Below are 20,206 nucleotides of genomic sequence, written 5' to 3'. Positions count from 1 at the left end.
AAGTGTTGTTGTTACTTGTTATTGTTAGAGTGGCTAAAAGTAGTATATATCCCCTAAACATGAACTTGCTAGTTTAGTTGACATTGTTTGAATGGGGAAATTGTAAAATGGGAAAATTTTGAATAGGTGGTTTTTACAAATTTGACTTAGAGACAAATTTACTAATATACAAAATACCAAAATCTGTTACACAAAAAATCGACTGATTGGAAGAGCGGCAATCACTACTGATTTAAAAAATGGGGTTTTTCACAAAAGAGGAGGGTACAAATTTGAGGGGGTTAACTCAAAAAAGCCCTATTGCTTCCGCGGAAAGAAAATAACGAATAACACTTTGCTCGAAGTCGGTATTTTTCAGTCGCTATCAAGGGGCTAAATCGTAAAATCCCATTTAAAAAAGTGTAAAAATTCAAATAGTCGGCTTCTTCTTATACGAGGCCAAAACAATTAAAAACAAATAGAACAAATGAATCATTAAACTATGTCGATCAATAAATATAAACAGATGAAACAACACGTGTACTTTTGTATTTTAAGCTAAAAAAAATCCAACATTTCAACACTCTCCAAGAAGAAGAAATGATAGTTTCCGCTCTATTAACATCAGTGGGAATAAATTTATTCCTATGTATATTATTCTTCACATTATATTCTATCCTAAGAAAACAACCTGGTAATATTGATGTCTATGCACCCCGGTTAATTGCCAATGATAAGTCACAAACAGCTAGTGGCTTCAACTTAGAAAGATTATTACCTTCTACCGGTTGGGTCCGTAGAGCTTGGGACCTTTCTGAAGATGAGCTCTTGTCTATTTCTGGACTCGATGGTGTTGTGTTTATGCGGATTTTTACCTTCAGGTTTTTTTCTTCTACTTGCCCCGCTCTATTAATTAACTATTCTTCTAGTGTGCTACTAATTTTGTTTCATTGTTGTATGCAGCTTGAAAATGTTTTCGTTCATTGGGCTAGTTGGGGTGTTTATATTACTACCAATCAATTATGTGGGTGGTCAGTTGAGGATTGATATATATGATCTTCCGAATAAGTCCTTGGACTTATTTAGCATATCTAATGTGGAGAATGGTTCCAAAAGGTAACCCAGGGGCATTGTTTTTTATTTTGCTGTTTGTTTATATATATATATCAAAGTCAGAACTTGGAACCATGTCATTTTGTACTGTTTAATATTGCTTTGGATGTCGGGTCCTATATACTGAGACGGCTTACAACCTTGCTAATTTCCTAAGTTACATTGACACGGATACGCGCGGGTACTTTTAAATGGAATCCGTACCCGTGTCTGGACACTTCGAATTTTAACTGAAAATGCCATGTCTCAGCTGTAACCATGCAACACAACTGTGCCCCTATGTGACACAGGCAAAATATAAAAATTGAGGTATATCACATACGATATGTGTCTGTGTTGTGTCCGACACAGATTATTTATAAAATTTGGCGTGTCCATGTAACATAGGTAATTCTGTATCTTAGTTTCTTGTTGCAATCTACCAGTTCATTTCGGTTAGCACTCTTTTTATGTCACAAATTCACTATTTTGTACTTTTCTGGATGCCTTGTTGGACTGCACTTTTACTCTTCTTTTGTACCTTCATGGCACACACACAAGCACACAGAGGCGATGTGCATATCTCGTATATATTAGCTGGCTTTATGTCTTGCACCATATTCTGTAAAACAATCGTTAGAATTCTTTTGTTTCAAAGTTTGGAAGAGGGTAGCTGAGGATGATTATAATATTTTTCTTTCTCTTGGGGACAGTGAGTAAGTCCTGAATTTCACCTTTTTTTTTTCTAAGAAAGGTATAGTAGAAAAATCTTTTTCCAGACTTTGTGCGTGGGCAATTGAGAGAACATGAGATGAATAAGATGGTTTTGTGAGCAAAAGAGGATGTTTTTTGATAGATAATGCAGTCTTTAGGACATCATTAAAGGATCTCTCTTTTTTGGCTCTTCAAGAAGCTTAGGGTATTTCATATTCCATATGGTGGATATCACTCAAAGTCGTAGTTGCATTTTCATTTATTCACTCTTTATAATTTAGGCTGAATGGTCTCAGTCTCTTTGCTGTAGTTACCCTGCTAATCCAGAAATCATCACTCGTCCGAAAATGAGCACTAATTAATTTTGTCCAGAACAATCATTCTCTTCATATTCTTATAATCAACATTCTAGTGACCGTCATTATCATTTTTTCCTTTTCTTGTAGGTTATGGGTCCACTTTGGTGCTGTCTACATTACAACAGCATTTGTTTGCTATCTTCTTTATCAAGTACGTCTTTTCCTTTTGTTAATTGACTATACTTGTCAGTGATGAGGCTGAGATTCTTGGGTTCAAATACTAACAATCTTATCAGTTTAGGTGCATGTATCTAATCGTTTAATGGTTTTAGATGTCACACAAGAAGTCTTGATACCCTAATACGAGATAAATTATCACTGTGACTGAAAGTTTAGATAATCTCTCTCCCTGTGTGTGTGTGTGTGATCATTAGGGAGGTCAATCATGGAAGAAAATATAGGAATTTTTATATAAACAGAGAAGCGTACTCTATACATATTAGGCTTCAAAGCAGTTGTTCTTGATTAGACAGCTAGAACCTCATCTCCCTCCTTTTGCTATATGAGTAATGGAAGATCAATTCTTTAGATGTGGGAATGAAGACTCTATTTTCCTTTATTTTTGGAATTTTCTATTATCTTGTCTTATTTACGCAAAACTGCAATATGTGAAGCCTGTACTCTCCAGCACAATTATCTTCTTAAAACCCTGGAAAGGACAATGTTATGTTTTTAATCAATGAGTACAATGTTACGTTTTTAATCAATGAGTAATGCTCTTATCATTAGTTAATAATCATATCCCCATGGTCTAGAGAGTATCTTACTTCAAGAGTGACAAACGCTATACTTCATAGAGATTTTGCATGCCTGAATAGAAAGAATCAATTAAGGTTCAGAAAATATCTGAATATTATTTCTTTTGCAGGAGAATAGATATATTACTTCGAAGAGGATTGCTTGGTTCTATTCATCCAAACCTCAGCCGCATCAATTCACCATTCTAGTTCGTGGTATCCCTACTTCTGCTGAAGGCACGTTTAGTGATGAAGTATACAAATTTTTTATGGAGTATCATTCTTCCTCCTATTTGTCTCATTCCATGGTTTGTCGGACAAGCAAACTTCAAGGTCTAATTGTAAGAATGTCAGTTTTTTCCTCTGCAATATGCATTAAATTTTTAGATATCTAGTTAGAGATATTATCCCTTGTTTAAAATTTTAAATGTATTATCAGTGTTATGCTAGTAATAGAAGATGATATTAGATTTCAGTGTGTTATGTTAGCATACTTCTGGGGATGCATGTCTGTCTTTCAGCGATAGTTCCAGATCTCATGCTTGGTCTCGTATACCCACTCAAACACAATTGGGTTTGCATTTACCGCAAGATCCATTTAGATTACCCCTCCAAAAAAAAAATAATAATAATACCAAAGAACTATCGTTTGCAAAGATTTAAAAAAAAAGTAATTTTCTTGCAAATTATCCAATTTAGTTTTATTTTGATGAGAAAAATAAATGTGCAGTGGTTTGGTTTCATAGTCTAAAGTCTAAATACATCCTGTATCCATATTACAAAACAATAAAATTTCAATTATAAGAAAATAAAATAAAATAATATTAATAATGAAAAGTCTAAACACGTCCATAACAATTAAGAAATTCCTTTTTGATTTCTTAATTATCCTTGTAGTTTGTTTTGCTCATATGGATTTTGCTATCACTGTGATTTTGTATCGACTATGAACCTTGTAGAAGCTCTTCTTACACTCCACTAGCAGTTAATTTATTATCGTAATACCGAAATCGAAAATGGATGCTTGATGTTCGCCTATGTCCGTATATATATGCTGACATGGAAAAAGGAATTTGATTAGGACTAGGGCCAAAGTAAAAAACTAAAGTACAATAAAAAAAAATAACCTGTTGTCAGATGTGGTATGTGTATGGGTACCATATAATTTTTTGAAGTTCAACGATATCGATATATCCAGGTTCATTGTATTGTTCAGTTTTCAAAGTAAATAATAGAGCATGAAAAATAAACTGACAATCCTAAAAGATGTTTTGTGACTCATGTTTATGTATTGAGTGCCATAATTTTCTCTCACCTTGTCTTGTTCTTAACAAATCTATTGTGTTCTTTCCAGACTGATGCTAAGAAGCTGTATAAAAGGCTTACACACTTAAAATCAGATGTACATGCACAACAAAAATTTCGTCGTAGTGGCTTTTTGGGATTGTTTGGCCCGAAGGTAAGTCTTGTTGATCACTATGGAAAAAAGCTGGATGATTTGGAAGAAAATGTGAGGGTACAGCAATCTGATGTCTCATTGACACGGGAGGTAATCATATTTGCACGTTTTTCTTTTATAGCATTTACCATCCTTTTGCATGAATGTTGTTTTTTCCTTCCATTATAGTTGGTTGTTGTGGTTAACTGGTTGTCTGAAAATGGCTAATCCACTTCAGTCAAAGCTGTTGGAGAGAGGCACAATAATGTGTATCGAATGGATATTGCGTCTTATAAGGGGTAGGTGCATGCCTAGCAATAGTCGAAGGCAGGCACACATCTAAGTGGCCTTTCCCCCGGATTAAACCTCTTAGGACATACTGCGCTTTACCATGTTAACACCCAGTTTACTTCCCAATCTATTGAAGAGGCACAATAATGTATATCAATTGCTAGTCTTAAAAGGGCAGGATTGCAGGAACATGCCTAACAGCACCCTGAAGGCAGGCAGGCACACTAAAGAAAATTAATGAAGTGTAAAATCACTAGTTTTCAACATATAATTCTTTATTTTATTTCAAAATGTAAATAACACTCGACCACAAATTTAAAATTTTCAGAGTTTTACCCACCCGATAGAATGCGAATATTAGATGTGAAGTGTTAGCGAAGTTAAATTTCTGTAAGAATAGTATCATATAGATTTGACTTAGAATTTCAGTACCCATGCTAATTCACAAATTAATAACATAATTTAATTTCCATCTGTACCTACACGAGAAAATGAAGAAACGTATCTTAACTAGTATATGAGTTCCCTTTTCTTTTACTTTTCTCGATAACACCTGAGTTCCCTTTACTGTGTACATGGTGGTACTGAGTGTTGCTGGAAAATATTGGATTATGCTGTATATGCTTGTCTCTGATGATATGCTGATGTCATGCTATGCACCTTATAATTGACTTTCCCTTCTAAATTAACAGGAGGTGCCAGCTGCATTTGTATCCTTCAAATCCCGATATGGTGCATCCATAGCTTTGAACATTCAACAATCTATAGATCCCACAGAATGGATCATAGAACAAGCACCTGAGCCTCATGATGTTTATTGGCCCTTCTTTTTCGAGACGTTTTTGCAGAGATGGATTTCCAAGCTGGCTGTAATTGTTGCATCAATTATCCTTACACTACTATTTCTCCTTCCTGTTGTTTTTGTGCAAGGTCTTACAAATTTGAATCAACTGGAGACTTGGCTGCCTTTTTTGAAAGGAGTACTGACCATGTAAGTGTTTCTAATACTTATATCACTATGTAATATGGAGACGTCTTACTATCTTAATATGATGCAGATTAATGTGTCTAGAGTTCTAGACAAAAGATCAACAGATGATTTTTGTAGTCTTATTTGTAGAGCTGTTTTAGTTTAGGAAGTGAATGGTATTTGCTTGAAACTTGAAAGTATGGCATTTTAGTATGTACACCTTGTTATAGTTTTTTAGGAATTAATTTGAATTACTACCTAATGCTAATTATTCCAATTCATTATTGTGTATTTGTGTAGAACGTTCGTAAGTCAAGTGCTTACAGGCTATCTCCCCAGCCTTATTCTTCAGTTGGCTTTATCAATTGTTCCTCCTATTATGAAGATCTTTTCATCCATGCAAGGGCATTTCTCTCACAGTGAGATTGAAAGAAGCGCTTGCATTAAAGTATTGTGGTTTACCATATGGAACGTTTTCTTTGCAAACGTCCTATCTGGATCAGTTTTTTCTCAAATTAATAAAATACTAGATTTGAAGAACATTCCTTTCGTGCTAGCAGTTGCTGTTCCTGGACAGGTGCAAATTTCATTACTTTTCTTTCTTATTCCCTCCTTCTCTCATACGTGTCAATATCACTAGTTTTTTCCATTTGAATTTCTTTAGTTTATTTGTAGGTTTACTCCTACATTGCTTTCTTACAGATACTCTCATGCCTCATCCTCTTATTTTTTGTTCAATAATCTTGTTTTTCATGTTTGTTAAATGGAATTGTGAATTTTCATATTACAATATCAGGAGTAACAGCCGAGGTAGTATTAAATGCATTTGGAAACACGACAAATATCCCAAGTTGTTAAAGCATTTAAAACAGTTATTGAATCCTAATTGTTTTTAATACATGCTTATCAATTTGGAGTCGTGCACGGACATAAAACTCTGCTCCAGACGCTATTGCTTCGAGAACTGTTAACACCACCTGATATTGTATTCGGTTAAACTGGAAACTCATAACTTTGGTTGTTATAAGTGTAGGCATCATTCTACATCGCATACGTTGTGACATCTGGATGGACCAGTATATCATCAGAACTTTTCAGGATGAAGCCTCTCATTTGGAGTGTTATTGGAAATTGTGCTAGTGGTACTAATGATGAACCTAATGTGCCATCTATTCCCTACACCAGTGAAATTCCAAGAATTCTCTTATTTGAACTTCTTGGTATTACATATTTTTTCCTAGCTCCACTGATCCTGCCTTTTGTCTTGGCTTACTTCTGTCTTGGATATGTTGTCTACCGTAACCAGGTTAGTGGAACTCCTCATTTGTTTCTTCTGTGTATTTATTAGATTCCGTGTTATTATTTCAACCTTTCTAAGTCAACTTCAATTTCGACTATAAACTTCTGTAAGATTTTATATTCCAACAATGGTGGCAAACAGAATACGTTTTACTATAGAATGAAATAATGAAATAAAGAGGGGGACATCCTTGCCTTCACTCATGGGCTCAACTACGATGTCCACATTACTGGTTATTATGCATGTCGATCATCCTTGTCAATGCATACTTTATATGCACACTGAGTATGAGTCGTAGTCCTTCGTGCCTAACACTGCTAATACAATTAGGGATGACACTATTGGGGGAATTTGTTTATGTTTGAATTGAAGGATGAGCTCTTATGCTTAGGGACTTTCATAGTGAAGTTTGTTTTTTGCTTGGTTTATCTTGATTTACCTTGGCTTCTGTGGATAGTGAAGTTTGTTTTTTTTGCTTAAGGTGGTATTTTGAGCCTTGCTACTTTAAGTTTGTGCCTGTCGCTGATCCTTTATAAAAAAATTCCTATGTGCGCCATGTCTGCTCTATGTTCTTTAGGTTAACTTGAAAGAGGATTGCTAGCGTCCTGCCCCTCTAAAGTGGTAGGACCATTCTATCCCGGTAGAGACAAAAAAACAAAAATTAAAAAAGTTAACCTGCTGACCTACTCTAGAGGTTCTCTTTTCAGCTTTCATTTCACAATAAAATTACACTATTTCAGTTAGTTGACTCATTTATTTTCTTTCTCTTCTTCACCCATCTTTTACCCCCTCTCCCCTACCACCACCTTCACTGCCTTCAGCAGTTCAGCAGCCACTGCCTTTTTCAACTCATTTGGGCCATTGTTTCCCTCTATCACTAAAATTAGATTCCCCAACACCTTTTATGCCTAATATTGAATGTTTCTCCAAACTAAAAAGAGAATGAAATTGATTTCAAAGATTCATGTCCAAACAATAACCACTGAATTTTAGCCTGAAAATTAGTAAAAACTCTTTAAATAAAACTCTTTCTATATCTTTAAATTGATGTCAATATAGCAAATGGTTTGCGCCACTACTGGTGGTGGTTCTATGGGGAGTAAAAAAAATATGGAGGAGAAGAAAATGGAGGAAGAAAGAGAGTGTCTGCAAGTGGCGGTGGTAGAAGATGTAAAATATTAGTTTAAAAAGGTTAAAAATTGGGACCTGGCTCTTCCCTTGTTTGGTCACTTATTTTTGTTTTAAAAGAGTTAGAATGGTCCTACCCCTTTAAAGGGTAGGACGCTAGCAATCCTCAACTTGAAATTTGATTCTTAACTTCAGTAGGTATTTCTACACCAAAAGTGGTGGCTGCTTGAGAAGTCACTTTGCTTGGCATGATCAACTTTTAGAACATTTTGCAGTAGATTATCATAGAATGAACTGGTTAATATTCAACATTCAGATACATGGTCAGCGATAAAAAAAAATCATCCTTAAATTCCCTTTATATCTTGGCTTTAGTGGAGAGCGTATCATCTTCTTTGCTTAAGGTGCTATTTCGTGACTTGTTGATGCAGATTATAATTGGTGGAAGCAACAATTCAATTAATCTACAACTTAGAAAATAAGAAAGAACCCAAGTTCTTCAAGAAAACCCTACAAGTATCTCTTTTAATCTTTATTTTCAAACATAAATCAACAAGCTGTTTAACTGTGAGAGCCCCTTATTTGAAAATGGGGTTTTCCTTGCTAGGCAAGGAAGCCCAAGAAATATGCCCTGGGGCTGCAAATATCTTAGCAAATAAAATAAAACAAAAACAATGAAATAATGAAGTAAAGAGGGGGACATCCCTGCCTTCACCCTTGAGCTCGACTACAATAGCCACATTGCTGGTTATCATGCATGTCGATCATCCCTGTCAATGCACACTTCATATGCACGCTGAGTATGACTCGTAGTCCTTCGTGCCTAGCACTGCTAATACAATTAGGGATGGCACTAGTGTGGGAATTTGTTAATGTTTGAATGAAGGACGAGTTCTTATGCTTAGGGACTTTCAGTCTTTTTTTATTATTTTTATCGTCAATGTATTTTTTAATGGGGTTAGGTAGAACTCAAAGCATCAGGGAGTTTCAATGTCAGAGAAAATTCTTAGATGAAGTAAAGGAAAATTATAGCGTAAGTTTGTTAAGCTCCTAATACATCGAAAGATTTAAGGAAGCCCATAGTCTGAAGGAGAGGAGGGGTTAGTTGAGTTCCTTGTGTTTGTTCTGTTTTCACTCCTCATATCACATCTTTATCATTGGTAGTTGCCACGTTGTTTCTCAAGTCTCTTTAAAGTATCACAGTCGGACAGTTACTACTATTTCCCTTATCTGAACCAGTTTGAAATATCAAAACGTTATAAGGGTTACTGTTTATCCTAGTTTGTTACTAAAATACTCTTTTAAGCCTTTCAAAAAAAAAAAAAACTCTTTTATGCCTCTTGTTTTGAGTCATTATTCAATATTTTACTTATGCTGACACTTGGAGTCTGTTATGCAGCTTATAAATGTGTATGAGCCAAAGTTTGATACTGGTGGAAAGTTTTGGCCTATTGTGCACAATTCAACAATATTTTCTTTGTTATTGGTGCAAGCTATTGCTGTGGGAATATTTGGGCTGAAGAAGCTTCCTCTTGCGTCAAGCATGAGTGTTCCACTTCTGATTCTCACCCTTTTGTTCAATGAATATTGCCGGAAACGCTTCTTCCCTATATTCAGGGCTTACTCTGCTGAGGTATTACCGTTACCAGCCACAAGTACTGAGTATTTTTCGTGCTTCTTTAGACATTGAACAGAAATTTTTTGGAGAAAATTAGAATTTACAGTGCATATTTAATTCATAGATGACTCATGCTTTAATCTCATGTTCTTTTCAATTATCTATATCTCTGGTATAGTATATCTATTTATTTTAGAGGGTTTTCGGTTTTCAACATGTTTGTTTTGTACACTTCAGCCACATTTGCATTGTTTTGAGTAAGACTGCTGTTGTGATGTTCTCTCTTACAACATTTGCGCATACTGGAATTTTGTGTTGGCTGTGGTTTTTAACTGGTGTATGGTTTTCAGTGGAAATCCATATGATGCATTTTCTCTCGTTTTACTGTGTTTTTCTTATGATTTATTGGCAGTGACATAAGTTTCCTGCCGGCTTAATTTGAATTTCCTTTTTCTTCTTCTTCTAAGGGCCCCATTTTGACATTGCTGAAAAATCAAAACCTTCTTTCCCCTTCCGTTCATACTTAAAAATCTTTAGCCAAAACCTAAAGAAAAGCAGCTTAAAAATATCAGCACCAGAAATGGGGCCTCAGTCTAATTCAATCACTATGTACAGATTGGTTAGACAGGTTACATGAACCATAGTTAGAAGTCATTGTACTAGTATGGCATGTACGTCCATATTTATTTTACTTCAATATTATTTTTCTATGTTACATGGACACGCCGTATTTTTAAAATAATCTGTGTTGGATACGAGTTCATGTGTCCGTGTCGGACACGACACACGCACATATTGTACGTGATATACTTAATTTTTGGTATTTTTCCGTGTCGGACACTTCATATCCGTGTCGGATGCGGACACACGTATCCGTGTCAATGTAACTTAGTTATTTTTATATCATTATATCGTTTTTTATAAATTGTTGTATAAAAAGTGTTGTATATTGATCCTTCTCCATATATATATATATATAGTCCTTCTCTAAAAAGTAGCTATTTAAGTTAACTTAACATAAGTATGTAAGTGAAACTTCACCTAGAAAATGAATTCAAACCTAATTTTTTGTAGATATGATATACTCAGCATTAAGATCATCTCCACAAAATTTCAGGTTATTTGGAAACCTCTAACATTAGCAAAAAATGATTGCAAAAACTCGACATTTCTGGACCGTTAGATTTTTTTTTAAAAATGACAACAATTTTTATCTATGTTAGAGGTTTCCAAATTAGTTGAAATTTTGTGGAGATGATCTTAATGTTGAGTATATCATATCCACAAAAAATTAGGATTGAATTCATTTTATAGGTAAAATTTTATTTATATATACAGTAATTCTCTAAAAAGTAGCTACTTAAGTTAACGTAAAATAAGTACGTACGTAAAACTTCACTTACAAAATGAATTCAAATCTAATTTTTTGTGGTTATAAAGCACACATCATAATGATTATCTTTCCAAAATTTCAGCTCATTTGGAAACCTCTTATATAAATAAAAATTGTTGGCATCTTTAAAAAAATATATATAACGGTCTAGAAATGTTGAGTTTTTGTAATCGTTTTTTGACAATGTTAGAGGTTTCTAAATGAGCTAAAATTTTGTAGGGATAATCTTAATATTGAGTATATCATTTTCACAAAAAAATAGGTTTGAATTCATTTTGTAGGTGAAGTTTTACTTACGTACTTATTTTAAAGTTAACTTAAGTAGCTACATTTTAGAGAATGACTGTATTTGTTCTTCTCTAAAAAGTAGCTACTTAAGTTAATTTAAAATAAGTACATAAGTAAAACTTTACCTAGAAAATGAATTCAAATCTAATTTTTGGGATTATATCTACTGGAATAGTGTGCCGAGACCAGACTATTCAGGGGAACGAGTCCACTAACCACCGGCAAGAGCAGGTACCTTTGGGATTAAACAAGTTTGCTCCACTCTCGAAGAGGCGGAAGTCCGAGGAGGAGAGGGTTTACGCTCGGGGTTCCGCGGGATTTTTGTTTTGATGAGTATGAGGAGATGATCACGACCGCGACGCTATGCCCCTGATGGAAGTAGAGACCATCCTTTTCTTCAAACAATTAACCTTATACATGAAGAGGGAGAGATAATGGTGATAAGTTCGAGGAGGGAGGCATACATGACATTAGAACTTTCCGGCGAGGGCAGGGATAGAGGTGGAGTGGAGATTGGAAAGATGCTAGATCAAAGAATAGGTACCTTGAGAGTGACAAACCCGAGGAAGGGATCGAGTCCCGCATTCTTCTAGAGATAGGGAGGAGGCCCGAATTCTATTCGATCTCCATATGCAGAATCTTCTTTGAATAACCAATGCCTTGTAAAGGGGGTAGCGGTCAAAGGCTACACCACAAGGAACATAGAAGAGCCGAAATCTCGAGATTGCATTTGGGATGAAAATAATATCTTGAGATAGATGACTATACAAAACTTCGATAGAAGGCTTGGAAGGATTTGGGAAGATATGGAGAATGAGAATCATGTATGAAGAGGGCTACTTTGAAAAATTATGGAAGAGGAGACTATGGAGGCAACTTTACCTTCACCCGGATCGGATGTAGTATCCCATCTAAGTCTAGGGAGTCTTTTTTCTCCAAGCCCTTCTATTGTTTTAGATTTTAATCATAGTTTTGAGTATCCTACTAATTCCATCTTCTATCATGACCGGGTTTCCCTCTTTGTTTGGCGAGAAATGATTATAATGCCCCTTCAAATCGGTGGGAAGGAATTCAAACAGAAGTGTGGTAGCTTCCTCTCTCCTCTCTAGCCTTGTCGGAGAAAATTGTTTGAACTCTGAGCGGTGAGATTATCATTATCAATCCTTCCGAACAAGTGCAATCTGGTATAAATATATGCAATAACAAAGGGAGATGGTTGTGAGGTCTCTCCGAAACGATAAGGCTTATAATGTCGGGAATTGGGCTGCGAGTTTTATCCAGTGGGGTTGTATGAAAGGGAGGTCTATCGGGGATAAGGAGCTTATCTCCGATCGACCTTTAGATTTGACACCTTTAGAGATGGTAGAGGTAGGTGCTGAAACCGAGGAGGTTTTTACTTGAGTTTGGTTGTCGAAGCATTCTAAACGAATCCTTATTCGATTAGCGGGGGCTATCGTTATGAAGGGAGGGAAGTGGAAGCCTTAGGCCTCCTCAAATCTATTTTTCTTTAGTCAAAACGGATCGAAAGTTAATCGAGTGGCGAAAAAAGAGTAGGGGAAGTCAATATAAAGAGAACTCTACGAAAAACAAGGAGAAATCTTACAGGAGTCGGTAAAGAGCATCGAAGGAGCTTTTGGAAACTTGCAACTTTGAACTATGGAGAAAGAAGTGCTTGAGGGTAGTGTTAGGAAGGGGAGAAAACCTGTTTTTAATGAATCATAAAATCCTTACTTGGAACGTTGAGGGGTTTGGGTAAAAGAAAAAAGCCCGGTATAAAAGGGTTATTAGGAAGGAGAAACTTAGCATGATCCTTTTGCAAGAGACTAAGCTTAACAAGTTCTCTCGTGAGTGTGTCCGAGAGGTTTGGGGTATCCATAATATTGATTGTGTGGAGCTTCCTTCGGTAGGATCCAAAGGTGGGGTGTGCATCCTTTGGGACAAGGATAAGGTGGAGGTTTTTGATAACCTAGTTGGGGTTTTTTCAGTCTCTATTTTGTATAAGTTTTCGGGAGAGGAGAGTTCTAAACTTGTCACCGCAGTTTATGGGCCTTCTAACAAAGACTTTTCCTCTTTTTGGAATGAGCTTGACGATGTTTACGCCTTTAGTAGTGGTGGACCGTGGTGTATTGCTGGAGATTTTAATGTGATTAGATTCTCTCATGAGAAAAAAGGAGGATGTCGCATTTCCATCATATGAGAGATTTTGATGATTTTGTGAGGAGATGTGAGCTCATTGATCTCTCCCTGCTGCGGGGGTAGGTTCACTTGGTCTAGTAATACTGAGAGGTTCCGACTCTTTCCAAAGCGGGCGGGGTTTTTGGTTAGGTGAGTGGGAAGAGGAATGGCTGCCTTAATTCAATCTGTGGTTCTGATACGAGTTAAATCACCATCCTATTAAGCTTGGTGAAAGAGATGGGTAGGGGCAGACCACACCGCTTAGGTTTGAGCTTATGTGGTTCTCGGACCCCAACCTAGTCGAAAAAGATTAGAGAATGGTGGGAGGTGGAGCAGATTGGTGATAGGGCAAGTATTCGTTTTGCCAAAAGTTAAGGTACTTGAAAGATAGAATCAAAGTGTGGAATAAAAATGAATTTGGCAGGCTTGAAAGGCAAAAAGAAAAACTTTTGAGTGAGATAAGAACTCTAATCTTGAGGGAGGAGAGGTTCTTTCGTCGAGGGAGTTGAAAAGGAATTTTGAAAAGGTCACCTATCTCAGAGGAAATGTCTTGGAGACCTTGAAGTCGGGGTTAGATGGATTAAAGAGGGCCAATCTAATACTAAATTTTTTTCATCTTTGTGCTTGTTGACATATATGAGCCTCAATATATTAATAGAATTGACCGCTCCACGTAAGTTCGAGCTTATGGAGAAATTGGCAATTTAACATGGTATCCGGAGACCTTTGGTTTTAAGAGAGGTCTGGGGTTGACTCTACCCGGTGAAGATGTCGATCCTTACGTATGTATTTCGGTGTCGTGAAGTGTTGACATATATGAGCCTCTAATATATTAATAGAATTGACCCTTCACATAAGTTCGAGCTTATGGAGAAATTGGCAATTTAACATTCAATTCTATTAATATATTGAGGCTCATATAAATCAACAACTAATTTAAAAATACTGTTTAATACATCTTCACCGGTAGAGTAACCCGACCTCGTAAAACCAAATGTCGATACCATGTTAAATTGCCAATTTCTCCATAAGCTCGAACTTATGTGAAGCGGTCAATTCTATTAATATATTGAGGCTCATATATGTCAACATTCCCACGACACTTGTTTGGAAATACAATTAGAAGGATTTGACATCTTCACCGGGTAGGAGTTGAACCGAGACCTCTCGAAAACCCGATTGGCTCGATACCATGTTAAATTGCGATTTCTCCATAAGCTCGAACTTATGTGAAGGGTCAATTCTATTAATATATTAGAGGCTCATATATGTCAACACTCCCCTGACACTAACATCTTCACCCTAGGAGTTGAACGAGACCTCTCGAAACCCGGTGGCTCGATACCATGTTAAATTGCCAATTTCTCCATAAGCTCGAACTTATGTGAAGGGTCAATTCTATTAATATATTAGAGGCTCATATATGTCAACAACTCCCCTGGTGACACCGCTTATTTGGAAATCTGTGATTAGAAGGGATTTGGACATCTTCACCTGGTAGGAGTTGAACCCGAGACCTCTCAGAAACCAGTGGCTCTGATACCATGTTAAATTGCCAATTTCTCCATAAGCTCGAACTTATGTGAAGGGTCAATTCTATTAATATATTAGAGGCTCATATATGTCAACAGTGCCAAAGCCAGACAAAGAGAGAATCATCTTGATAGATTGGTTATAGAGGAAAAAGAGGTGAGCGGAGAAGATAATCTCAGAGATAAGGTTGTTGATTACTATTCGAAATTGTATACCGAACCACACCCCGTTAGACCTTTTGTTGATAATCTTGATGTGGTTCGTATTTCGGATGTGGAAAATAGAAGCTTTAGAGGATGGCATACTAGAGGAGGAGGTTTGGGAAGCCATAAAAAGTCTTAAAAGTGATAAATCTCCGGGTCCGGATGGCTTTCCCATTGAATTCTTTAGAAAAGTTTGGGATGTGGTGCATATTGACTTTATGGAGATGGTAAAAGATTTTCATGAGACTAGCTTTTTAGCTCATAGTCTTAACAGCACTTTTGTGAAACTCATCCCTAAAAAGAAAGGCGTTGAAAATATTGGTGATTTGCGTCCCATTAGTCTTATTAAGTGCCTATAAGATTATATCTAAGGTTCTTTCGATTAGGCTAAAGAAAGTGTTATCTCGGGTGATCGCTCAAGAACAAGGGGCGTTTGTTTTTGGGCGACAGATTTTGGATGGAGTGTTGATAGCAAATGAGGCTATTGATGATAGGATTACGCAAAAAGATCCTGGGATTGTGTGCAAGATCGATTTGACCAAGGCATATGATCATGTAAATTGGGACTTTCTTGATTATATCATGAAACGCATGGGTTTTGGTGTGCATTGGAGGAGTTGGGTGAGAAGGTGCGTCTCGTCGGCTTCTTTTTCTATTCTCATTAATGGGTCCCCGGCTGGGTTTTTTAGGAGCTCCAGAGGTATTAGACAAGGAGATCCCCTATCTCCTCTCCTGTTCCTTCTAGTTGTGGAAGTTTTTGGTAAGATGATTGACAAAGCGAATCAGTTGGGGGCTATTGAGGGTTTGAGTTGAGTCGAGGGTAGGTTTTAGTTTCTCATCTCCAGCTGTGGATGATACGATTGGTTTTTAAAGGCCGCGATTTGGATCGGCTTAGATTTCTTAGGGGGTCTCTTGTGTTGTTTTGAAGTAATCCGGTCTTTGGGTAAGAGCACGATTTATGGCGTTATCGGAGGGACAATCCCGAACCATCTTGCTTCCTCTGTAGATTGTGAGATGGGCACCTTGCCTACGAGGTACTTAGGGTCTTCCACTTGGGAGTGAAGTATAGGTCGAAAGCTATTTGGGATAAGGTGATTGAGAGATTTAGTAACAAAGTAAGCGGGGCCGGCGGAATCTTAATCTTATGGTGATAGGATCATTCTCGATCAAGAGCACGTTGTCTAGCCTTCCCGTTTATTATATGTCTCTCTTTCACATGCCTCTCGATTATATCACATAGAATGGAGGCGATCATTAGAGATTTTCTATGGGATGATCTTGAAGAGGGCATAGATATCATCTTGTGGCTTGGAACTTAGTGTGCCAATCTAAAAGGAATGGTGGCCTAGGTATTAGGAGCTTACATGAATTTAACGTTATTTGCTAGGTAAAGTGGTTGTGGAGATTCGGGGAAGAGAGATAGCCTTTGGAGAAAGGTTATAGTATCGAGGTTTGGGGGAGACATCTAGGGCTGGCTTAGTGGCCTATTCTGAGGAATCCTTATGGGTGCGGGGTTTGGAAAGGCATTTTAAAAGTTTGGGAGGAGTTTCATAAGAACATTAGATATGTCTTAGGAAACGGAGAGAGTTTCAGGTTTTGGGAGGATGTTTGGATCAGTGATAGGCCATTATTTAGGATTTTCCCGAGATTATATGCCTTATCTGTTTTGAAAAATCAACCCGTTTAAACTTTCGTTCATGAGGATTGATAATGGTATCTGGTTTTGGAACATGGGAATTGATACAGCTCTCTCTGACAGGGATATAGTGAGTGTGGTAGCTCTTACTGACATGTTGGAGTCCATCCCACCTGTGAGACCGGACAAAGATAAACGTCTTTGGGCAATCAATAAGAAGGGGAAATTTTCCATCAGATCTTGGTATTATGCCTTGAGTTCCCATAACAGACCTCGGGCTCTCAGACACACCCTGTTTCCTGGCCGTGTTATTTGGGGGTCCAAAGTTCCTTTAAAGGTCACTTTCTTTGTATGGTGTGCAACCTTGGGTAAAATCTTAACAGTCGATAATTTTAGAAAGAGACATTTCAAGGAAGCATTAGTCAACGTCTGTCCTTTGTGTTTGAAAGATGGTGAGTCAGTGAATCATATCCTCCTTCAGTGTCTTTTTTCTTGGCAAGTTTGGTGTTTTCTCATTCAGGGGTTAGGTAGTTCATGGGTCAGTCCAGGTTCGGTGAAAGGTGTGTTAGCCTCGTGGTCTTCAGATATGCAATCTCAAAGGGGAAGACGTATATGGAGAATGATTCCTTTTCTTGGGTTTTGTGGGGCCTATGGATGGAACGGAATAGAAGAACTTTTGAGGGTGTTGTGGCTTCTTTGGAGGAAGTAATCATGTCAATTAAAGGGTCATTATTTTTTCGGGCCAAAGCTCATGAGGAAACTAGTAACATTCCTTTTGAGCACTTTGTGTGTAGATGGGAAGATATTTTGATTTGAGAACGGTGTTTTCTGTTTTTTGTGTACATTTGATGTTGTTCTTTCTTTTAGTTGGTTTTCAATGTAAGGATACCTCATCCTACTATTTCTATGTTTTTATATTTTTATATCAATGAAATATCTATTTACCGATCAAAAAAAAAAAAAATCTAATTTTTGTGGTTACGAAACACTCACTATAAAAATCATCTCTACAAAATTTCAACTTATTTGGAAACTTCTAACATAGATAAAAATTGCTGCCATTTTTAAAAAGAAATCTAACGGTCCAGAAATATCGAGTTTTTGCAATCATTTTTTGTCAATGTTAGAGGTTTCCAAATGAACTGAAATTTTGTGAAGATAGTCTTAATGTTGAGTATATTATATCCATAAAAAAATAAGATTGAATTAATTTTCTAGGTGAAATTTTACTTAGGTACTTATTTTAAGTTAACTTAAGTAGCTACTTTTTAAAGAAGAACTGATATATATGGGTCAGGCTACCTTGACATCTTATTTTGACACATTATTTTGACATCCACAACTTGCACAATGAACTAAGGGCTGATTTTCTAAGAGTATGTTCTCCATACAATAGAGATCATCTCCACAAAATATCAAGACATTTAAACATGTTTAATCTTGTCAAAAGTTGTGTTTAAGTTTGATATTTATATAACGGTCTACAATCATAATCCTTCTCCAAAAAGTAGCTATTTAAGTTAACTTAAAATAAGTACGTAATTAAAACTTCACCTAGAAAATGATCAAACCTAATTTTTTGTGATTATGAAGCACTCACCATAAAGATCATCTGCACAAAATTTCAGTTCATTTGGAAACCTCTAACATAGATAAAAAATGTTGTCATATTTAAAAAGAAATCTAACGGTCCAGAAATATTGAGTTTTTGCAATCAATTTTTGCCAATATTATAGGTTTCCAAATGAGCTAAAATTTTGTGGAGATGATTTTTATGGTGAGTAAATCATATCCACAAAAAATTAAGGTTGAATTCATTTTCCAAGTGAAGGTTTACTTACATACTTATTTTAAGTTAACTTAAAGTCGGTATTTTTTAGAAACGTTCCATGTCAAACACCGTATACGTTTTTCGGCCAAGATGTATGTCTCCATACCATGTATATATTCCCAATGATATGGTGCATTCCATATAGTTCATAATACTATGGCAACTGTTGTTTCCTTAATATTTTGCTGCTCTCTTTTCTTTTGATGCCTAGTTCAATAACTTGAATCACTTTCATGATCTTCACACTGCCGAGTTCTTGTGCTTGCAGAGTTTGATAAAGAAAGACAGAGAAGACCAACGTGATCCCGCAATGGCTGAATTTCTTAATAAATTGGCCACTACTTACCGGGACCCAGCTCTCATGCCAATTCATTATTCAGAGAATGCCAATGACCATAGGACCCCTCTTCTTTCTTAACTGAGGATTAAGACAGTGCCAACCATTCACCATAATGAGGTCGGATCACATGTTGAGTGTTCTAGATTGACTGTTCACCATGCGAACTTTAACAGATCAGTTCTGGAGAACACTTATTTACTTGTACAGTGGTTGTGTGAGCGTGTGTATATTTGGGTGTGTTTCGATCTCCCTCTGTTGTGGAACTGCCCCAGTTAAAAAGAATTCTTCACTGTCTTCTGTGGTACTTCACCATTGTGTGCGCTTTTTTGGAGGAACTTCTATTCTCAAAATAAGAAAAATGGTCCCAACGCGTCTATCATCAGATATGAGTTTAGCAGATATTGTGTTATTAGCTAATATGAGTATATGACTATATGAGGAACCCACTTGGGAAAGATAGAAAATGAGAGCACTTGGTGCAATTGCTGTAATAAAGCTTCCCAGTCAATCGGATGTTTTGATCTATAATGCTTGACTACCCAATTTGGAGCTCAACGTTTGGAAAGAGAATAATAGTCAGAATTGACTAGTAACTAGTTTCTCCATCCTGTGGAAGAGTGTTTGTATCGTGCTTGTTGGCTGTTGCATTATAGAACCTTGATCTTCTCTCGGTGATAAAAAAAAATCTGAATGTCACTCGAGTTAATCTCTTTGTAGAATGTGCACGGAAGCTTGAAAATGGTGACGTCTCCACAGAATTTGGTATTAAATTGGTTTAGTAATGTATTTGTGAGGCATGGCATTCCGCTGCTGTATTCTATATTTTCTTCCACTTGAATGCTAGGTGACTTGGCCATAATATGAACGAAGCTTATAGCAACTGGACGCTAGAAAGTGTACAAATTAATTGGGTCGATGTGTGAATTCGAGGATTGTAGAAGTTTCTGTAGAATAAAGTGCACATTCCCCAAATTCATAGAATCCGAATTTTGTATGAAAAAACCGATTTCTAGGATCGACAGCTGTTCTTTTCTATAATTGGATTTATTTTTATACGAAAATACCTACTGATTGTGTTCTTTTAAAGAAGTCTGGTTTTCTACCAAGTAACTAATGACTAAATAAGTGGAGTATTATAGCTCGAAGTCATTAAAGTTCATCATTATGTATCAGTCGCGTTA

The 20,206-nt window shown here is 36.5% G+C and overlaps 1 protein-coding gene across 1 annotated transcript; it reads left to right on the top strand.

The window, feature by feature from the left end:
- The first annotated feature begins 462 nt into the window (after positions 1–462).
- Positions 463–19,845, top strand: LOC147480050 (hyperosmolality-gated Ca2+ permeable channel 2.3-like). The gene is made up of 10 exons (XM_086580597.1): positions 463–860; positions 943–1,095; positions 2,232–2,295; positions 3,013–3,222; positions 4,236–4,430; positions 5,303–5,601; positions 5,881–6,157; positions 6,614–6,886; positions 9,408–9,641; positions 18,954–19,845. The coding sequence occupies exons 1-10, from the start codon at positions 580–582 to the stop codon at positions 19,101–19,103; spliced, it is 2,136 nt and encodes a 711-aa protein (XP_086436723.1). The 5' UTR covers positions 463–579; the 3' UTR covers positions 19,104–19,845.
- Positions 19,846–20,206: the final 361 nt, after the last annotated feature.

The sequence above is a fragment of the Coptis chinensis genome, chromosome 8, assembly GCF_015680905.1.
Source record: "Coptis chinensis isolate HL-2020 chromosome 8, ASM1568090v1, whole genome shotgun sequence".
In the NCBI taxonomy this organism is placed as follows: domain Eukaryota; kingdom Viridiplantae; phylum Streptophyta; class Magnoliopsida; order Ranunculales; family Ranunculaceae; genus Coptis; species Coptis chinensis.
The sequence above is the reverse complement of the archived record's forward strand: the minus strand, read 5'-3'. Positions and strand labels throughout refer to the sequence as shown.